The 8,556-nt window shown below is 39.4% G+C and overlaps 1 protein-coding gene across 3 annotated transcripts in view; it reads right to left on the reverse strand.

Annotated features, from left to right (window-relative positions):
- Positions 1-3,483, reverse strand: part of LOC115160721 (fidgetin) — a 36,598-nt gene extending 33,115 nt beyond the window's left edge. The window contains exons 1-2 of one of the 3 annotated variants that reach the window (XM_029711041.1): positions 3,352-3,483; positions 2,507-2,541 (exon numbers count right to left, since the gene is read on the reverse strand). In XM_029711041.1, coding sequence (XP_029566901.1) covers positions 2,507-2,531 — 25 coding nt within the window. In that variant the 5' untranslated portion in view covers positions 2,532-2,541; positions 3,352-3,483. Of the gene's footprint in view, positions 1-2,506; positions 2,816-3,351 lie in introns of those variants that run through there. The other 2 variants (XM_029711043.1, XM_029711042.1) reach the window with 2 other exon arrangements.
- Between the last annotated feature and the right edge of the window lie 5,073 nt (positions 3,484-8,556).

Below are 8,556 nucleotides of genomic sequence, written 5' to 3' on the forward strand. Positions count from 1 at the left end.
TGTATCTTTAAATAATAAAACCCCAAATGATGAAGGGTGTCGCAAGAAATGTGGATGCAATGAAAAACAATAAGTCTGTAGCAGAGCGTAGTCGCGCTATCAAAAGCTATGATCTACCATGCTACAGTATTTGCTCATAAGTACTCTGCTAACACGTCAACATGCCAGGCATAAGGCGAAGAGAGTGGTGAAAAGGGGAGGGGTCAGCATCTGTCATCAAGCGCAGCGCAAAACTCAACTAGAGGATCCACGTCAACCACAATCAGAAGTGCAACCGAATGAGAAATAAACAGAGTTGTCAGGGCATTCGCCACACACACTGGAGAAGCCAACAGGTTCAATCAGGACTAAAGAAAATCTCCTATCAGCAGCCTATGGCGCCGGTGCCAGGTCCTAGTAATCTATTCTTATCTTTTCTATCCTCAGCTACTAATAGCCAAATGAAAGAATACTGTACTCATAACTGACATGTAAAATCTAAGATGTTCATGTGTTGAAAAAAAGCAGATACGCTTAATTCACAGTTTTTAAACCACACAGCTACATCATGAGAGCGAGTGCTGAATGCAAATAGTTAGTTTCGCCTAAAACCATCAGGCATGTGAAAAAGCAGTGACAAATACAAAAAAAAACACATGTACTGTATGGTCATGTCCACTTTTATGAAAACACATTACAGCAAAACACTCCAGCATAATGGAAGTGGTTGTGGTGTACATTTTCCTGAAGAGGAATGAAAACACACTTCAGCTCTCTGTTGATGATTTAATTCCCTCTCATATAAATGCAAATGAGATGTGTGAACAAAACTATTTTGGATTACTGTATTGAGAAAACAAGTGTTCAATTTGAAGATCAAAACTTCATACAGCTAAACCAAGAAGTTCTGAAACAGAATGTATCCTCATGTGTCAATATTATAATGTGAAGTATGAATCTGTAGTAAATGTATTTAATCCCCCAAACAACTGCTAAAACGTGTGGCGTGTGCTGTGGATTGCAGTGGATCATAATATGTGCCCCTGTAGACTATAAAAATAGGTTCACCAATTCGGGTGAAGACAAATAATGTGTAAATGCTGAATGTGAATGTTATGATATTAAAATAAAGAATGAGCAAAGTTTCCCATAATGTTAAAAAGTGAAAAAGACAGCATGACACAAGACTAATTTGAGGGGTCCTTAAACAGCACTTTAGAATGTGGGAGTTGTGCTGCTGATCATTGTCCTTATTGATTAACTCACACGTTGGCCTACTTCACAATACACGCTTGCACTGAACGTTCACACACAAACGTTTCCTCTAATTCTAACCTTTTGCTGTCTGCGAGGCAGACCGTAGCCATGACAGTAGGCTAGCATGTTATTTATTGGTATTAAATAACTAGCATTTATCAACTCTCCATATCAGAAATGGCATATACAAAGTAACATCTCATTAATACCACGTGCGTAGGTTGACTGTTGACATAGCAGGCAGCCTAGCTGGTAAGAGTGATGGGTCCGTAAACGAAAGGTCGCTGGTTCAAATCCCTGAGCTGACTAGGTGAAACATCTGTCGAGCAAGGCACTTAACCCTAATTGCTCCTGTGAAGCGCTCTGGATGAGAGTGTCTGCTCAAATGTAAAAATGTAAAGATTTGATGGGCCACTTACCCATTCATTTCACCACAAAAACAGAGTTAATAACCCAAACACTTTCATAAGCATGAATGTCTTAAATGAGGAAAGAGCCCCTGGACTATGCTGGTTGCATGACCATTCAATTTGGAGCTAATGCCAGTGGCCTAATGTGTTGGTTTAATTCAATCAGAGACAGGCAAAACAGTAGAGAAAATACATTAGATCTTGTAACGTACGTGGATGAAATCCCTCATCGGGCAATCACTTTGCCTATGACATAAGAGCTGGTCTCCCACTCCCAAATACTACTTTTAAATGATGTTCATCTGAAACCCTCCCTATCATTTTGTTTATGCGGATAGGGGAAGCATTTTACATCATGTAAAGATAAATGGTGAATTAAATAGGACAATACACCGGAACATACATTTTAGGACACATGCAAAAATAGATAAGATGGAACAGTATGCAAAAACCAGACATTTTGAATGCAAAAGGACAGATCAATTACGCACAAACTTCTAATTTACACAATGTCAAACTGATAATAGCCTAATATCATTATTATCAGTCAAGCTCCAGTATTATGCGATTCCTATACTATTGTTATTATTATCATTATTAGTAGTAGCATACTAGTGTAGGTTAGTTAACATTTCATTTTGAACACATACACTAAAATAACATTATAGCAAATCCCAAATATGATCAAGTGCAGCCACATGATAAACATGATATTTCTAGAACAAAACTATTTCTGAAATTGCAACCTCATCCAGTGTTTAACTTTTCAACATGAAAACGAGCCATGCAGTACACCATAAACGCACCGGAACATGTCTCCCAGTTATCATGTAATCAATAAGTGAAATAGTCCAACATACCATAAATACCGGTGCTAGTGATCATGTCTTCAAGCCTAAAAACAAGGGAAAAGGAAAACAGCAGAATCGGAATTTTCACGAGGAGGAATTCCAAAGGTTGCTTTTCACTTTTCCTCTCAGCTATCGAATATCACTGCCTGAAACGTAGGCCCTTTCGTCAGGTATTCATTTTAACCTACATGCATATAATTAAAAAGAAAAGAAGGAAAAAAAACTACAAAATCTCTTGGATGGCATGTGGAGAGGCAAAACACATGACCACGAATGTAAAGCCTATGTCGGTTCTCCTTGTTCCTTGTTGAGGCTTCGTATGATGACATAAAAATATAGCTATATTTTGTGCAACCCCATTAGAGGAAGCGATTAAAGCATCATGATGTCCCTTTACTTTAAATAATAGATTACATGCAGTCAATTGTCACCACGAAGAGCGCAATGTCAACGTACGTATTTATTAACCTCGTACAAGCAGCTGTCGCGGCAAGTTTGTTATCTTCAGATTATCATACATGCGTTCACTTGGAAATTACTTTGAAACTATTTGTATCGCCCTCATCACAATGATGGATTCTGAAATCATTAATTGCTCAAGCGCCTGGGTGATTCTCAGCGGTGGCATAAACTTCACATCCTCGCAGTACTTCTGTATTTGAAAATGCCCATCTAAAATGTTTGAAATACATTATAACTGTATGTGTGACTACCACGGAGATTCTAAACCTGCAATTCTGCATGACGCGTGAGAACGCTTCCAGAGGCATACCGTAAAGCGCTTGCTCTTACGTAGTGCCGCTTCGCTTCTTTTTAATTGTTCATATCTAAAATAGAGACACGTTAACTCTTACCTGTATATGTGACAGTGCAGCTTCAAAGATTAGAGTAACATCGATCCACTGGATTTGCTTGATGAATGGGTGTTCAGGTTAAGCGCGGCTGCTTGCGATTTGAAACCATTCCAAGTCAAATGAAGACTGACCACAGCCTCTGCCATGTTGGAATTCCAAACACTGGACAGCTGCTCTACAGAAGGCATAACGCGGCGCACTGCGCATGTATTCTAGCAGAGGTGGCAAATTCAAAGCGCTTCCAAAAACATTGACGTGACAGTATGTATTGGTAGGCTGCGTTTACATTGGATAATTGATTTGCTTTTCATTATGAACAATGCATTTCACATGAAATGTATAGCTTCAGTATGAAGAACGAATATATTCACCCGTATGATTAGAAATTGCTAGAAAACCAAGGCTATAATGATTAGGCTATAAATAGGTAATGCACTGGTGATCAAAATATAGCATTCCAGTATCTGAAACTGATCTGTTAGGGTAATTATATAATTACTACACACATTTCATTATAATTAAAGTCTCTGTGTACAATGTTTATTGGTGGACAACAACACATAGGATACAGTAATGCATTGTCAAAATCGTCTAATGTGTCTTTGGGGAAAATAGATGCTTGATATTCCCTGCCTGTCTTGCTTCAGAAATGTATTGGCTAAATACTTATTTCAGTATGATGTTAGTTACATTACATGACATTGATCATTAGATCCCCAATTCCATCTCTCTTGTATCATTCCACAGCTCCTTGAAGGGAGGAGGTTATCTCTCTAGCCCATTGGGATGGCAGGCTCGGAGTGGCCCCGGTTAGACACACGATCTGGACCTGGCACCCTTAGTCCCACAATGCCCTATCAAATTCATGTGCAAGGGCCTTGGAGTGATGCATTGATTTAGCCTTGAGCACTCCCCACAGACCTCCCCATGCCACTTCCAGCAGCTCCTGAGTTCTTTAGAGAATTCGTACACATAGGCAGCCCAGCCTCAGCTGCTGTGCCGCTCTGACCAATGACAGCTCCAGCTCACACAATGCAAGGTAATAACTGCACTGATTCAGCGGTGCAAAGCTAATACCTATAGCTTGCAGCCTGTGGGAAAGAATATCCTCCCTTGATTGTTCTGTGTTGCTTTTCCATTTTCATTCCCTCCTTATTCCATCTCTTAAGGTTTTTGCAAGGTAATGTAGCATTGTTCATTTGAAAGAAAAGGATGAGCAAGATAAATAGACAGTTTACTGATAAAGACAAGTCTCTAGAAAGGAGACTACAAACATTAGTCTCTGTTCACGTTCATTGCTTCAAGCTATTTAGATCATACAAGGTGAACACAAAGGAGGAGAGCGAGTACAGACAGAACAGTAGTTGTAATCAGATCAGGTACTAATCTCCTGCTTGAGATGTTTCCAGCCCTGGAATTAAGTGAGAACACGCTGCTGCTCATCAGCGCTGGGATTGCGCTACCTGAGTGTTACAATGCCCAGTTAAAGCTATAGCTACCCGACTCTGTCTGCCCCTAAGAACAGCCTCTGACAATCTCAGGCTGCGTCCGCAACGGCACCCTATTACTAGGCTATATTGTGCCCGATTTTTGACCGGGCCCATCGGGCTGTAGGGCTCTGGTCAAAAGTAGCGCACGGTATAGGAACGAGGGTGCCATTTGGGACACAGCCTCGGTGTGCTCTAGAGGTCAGGGATAAAACAACCGCAGTGCATTTCCAGGTGTAGCCACGTCCATTGTCTCCTCCCTCATATGAGAATGTTCTGTCTGCGCCTTTTGTCCTTGTGTCAGCAGGTAGGACATTCTAAATTATTTTGCTCAGCTGCCTCCCTGAACTCTTGCTACGGCACGTAGATACACACATCATCTAGACTCCCCCACATATCAGGGATGCAGCTCATGTCTATCTGAAACCTCCTACGGTGGGTGATCAAGTTAGAAGACTTAAAGGAACATTGATCAGGAATTATTGTTTTTTTTCTTTCCTCTCCCTGTTTTCACCTTTGTTCATGTGCATGACTGTTACTGTTAATCATTCATTAGGATTGACCAAATTAACATTCATTACCGTCAGAGATAATTAATTAATGGAAAGGAAATGCATCATTCTCACAAAATACGATACACAAAACCCAGTAAATGTGGTATTACACAGCGTTTTCAACACACTGGGTGAGGAATAACGCTGTTACAATGCAGATACAATTGTATGTTAATCTAAAACGCATTGCATTAATGAACCACTGTAACATGATCAGCTAAAATGTTAATTGCAACATGATTCATATCGAAATAGTTCATACAAGATATGAAGTATGTACTGAAATAGTTCATACAAGATATGAAGTATGTACTGAAATAGTTCATATAAGATATGAAGTATGTACAGAAATAGTTCATACAAGATATGAAGTATGTACTGAAATAGTTCATACAAGATATGAAGTATGTACTGAAATAGTTCATATAAGATATGAAGTATGTACAGAAATAGTTCATACAAGATATGAAGTATGTACTGAAATAGTTCATACAAGATATGAAGTATGTACTGAAATAGTTCATACAAGATATGAAGTATGTACTCAAATAGTTCATATTAAGTATGAAATAGTTCATACAAGATATGAAGTATGTACTGAAATAGTTCATATTAAGTATGAAATAGTTCATACATAATATAGACACCAGGTTGCATAATACAGAATTCAACAATATTATGCACTTTATATTTAACTACACCACTACATTATGATAATCAGAGTACATTTTAGATCAATCTGAGGTTACGATCTGGGCCCACTACACCTGTAACAAGAAGTAGCTCTTTGACGCAATGAGAATGCAGTGTGGCTAGAATGTTTGCTCAAGATATGTCTCACACAGTAAAATTGTTCATCTCCTCAGGAACAAGGTTAGGGGTTTGCAGAGGCATGTGACTGGCTGTTTTTTAACCTTCTGCCTACAGCCTCTTATGTCACCTCTGATCACTTCAAAGTGGCTGCTCTTGGTTTATTATTTCTGCCATGAAACACTAGCTTTGGAGAAAACCAAACAACGGCTGCTCTCAAAGAAGGAGATTGTGTCATTCGAGATGTTTTAAACAAATCGGAAATGTTTTAGTCTAGATCCCTGCTTTGTGAAATCCGATAATTGTCTCGTTCTATGTTCATTGTATTTAGACTGTGCTCCTTCATTTTGACATGCGCGATATCTATAACTTAACGCCAATCTATTCATAGAGATGAGAACATCTTATCTCATGTATCTAGCGAAACACAGATGGACTAGTTTTCACTTTAAAGTCTAGACTGTAGACAAAACATTCCGCCTTAAACGAAGTATTTAGCTGCCTTTGAGCTTTTCGAGGGGGGAGTGAGGGGGAGGTAAATGTTGTTAATATCACTCTAATTGACTGCCGTTGTGTACCTCTTATACATAAAGTAAGCACTGCGCTGTGTCATTTCAACATGCGGACCTCAGGTGCATCTTAACAAATAAAGCTAGTGCAAATCACCAAGGTCCATGAATAGAAATAAAAGTAACAGTGATTGTGTGGCCCTCTGGGGGGTTGATAAGAGAGTTTGGGAGGAGGAAGTGGTTTGATAAAGAATAAAAGTCTATAGCAACCTCCACAATAAAACTCAATGGCTGCTGAAGAGTCCAGGTAGAAAATAACAGAAAAATGAAAAATGAAAGGTTTGCTTTCTCACATTATTTCATGATGTGTAGCCAAGTCCCTTTATGGACTGGGGCTAAAATCCTAATGGGGACAAGCTTGAAGTGAATGGAGCCCACAGAGGATAAGCTACTAAATCTTGCAATAAAAGCAATGTGATTTACAGTAAATTCCACAAGGCTGACAGTGCCACAGCTAAGGGCATAAACACTCCTTTCAAAGCTGTGCTGCCACTCGACTGTATCTGCTGTGAACTACAGTTGCACAGCGAGCCGTGCTGCTAACCAGCAATGACGTTGATAAACAACCAGGAAGACCCACTGTTGGCTTAAAACTAGAAGTTGTTCAGTTGCAATTCTACATTTGTCCCTCTTGAATGGGTCTGGAAGTGGCTTTACCAGTAATCTGTCAGTGATTGATTGGGTCTCACCAGATCCCCACCGTGTTTTCCTCTGCAGCCTCAATGCTCAGCCACAGCAGAATGCTACAGCAGGACGGCTGTATTAGGGAAGTGCATGCCTTATTTACCTGCTACACAAGCACACTTAATTCCACTTGGGTAAATATGTGCAGGGTGAACGCCAATAAAACAGGAAATGAGAAGTGACATGTTCTTGTTGGTGCTGAATGCATGCGCCCAGGGATAAACAAACACATTTTTATAGACCAATGACTCTAAGATGTTTAAAATAACTATTTCGCCTGTCATCCCCGTGCAGCATTGTAATGTTGAATTGGACGTTTGTCCAGTATCACCAGCATAAAATGGATGGCATAATTAGATGGCTATAGTTGTTATCAAAATGGAACACAACCACATTCAATTCCCAAATATATAGCAATTGTTGTCAAAACGGCATTGTCCAATGGTATGTGCACAGAACTGTTGGAACACCTGATCTTTATGGGATATGCTTTAGGTTTATCCAACAGTGCTATGTCCAATTTAGACTGGGTGCTAGATATTGATTACATTTACCAGAAGATCCATTTTAATTAAGTGAGAAGGCTGAGAAAGATGGCGATGTCTACCAGTGATTTCTTCTTATTGTTCTTTGTGCATCTTCTGAGAGATGGTAGCAAAAGAAAGCAACACATGGAAAACACATTTCATACAGTTAGACTTTATTCTTTAATCAGGTATTTAAAACAGGCCTGGGGTAATAATCGAATTCATTTCACATGCAAAGAATATTTTAGTTATTTTTAACAGGAGGTTTGGGCATGAACATTTCATGTATGAATTTTAATGGAGATACTTAAATGGTAATTATTCCACCCAGGCTCAAACGCAGGTAACAAATGGAATTCAATCAGTGTCCGTGCATAATGACCGTCATTATGAGAAAGAAAATAATAATGACATCCTATCTGCATTAAACCGGCAGACACTTTACACAGTGATCCTGTAACCATTATTGATCTCCATGGAGATTCGCAATTGTCACTTTTCAGCATTGTGCGCCAACGTTAAATACAGCACATTTTGTTTGCTGCTGCAAACTATTCCACTGGATGCCACAATC

The sequence above is a fragment of the Salmo trutta genome, chromosome 24 (assembly GCF_901001165.1).
Source record: "Salmo trutta chromosome 24, fSalTru1.1, whole genome shotgun sequence".
NCBI lineage: Eukaryota > Metazoa > Chordata > Actinopteri > Salmoniformes > Salmonidae > Salmo > Salmo trutta.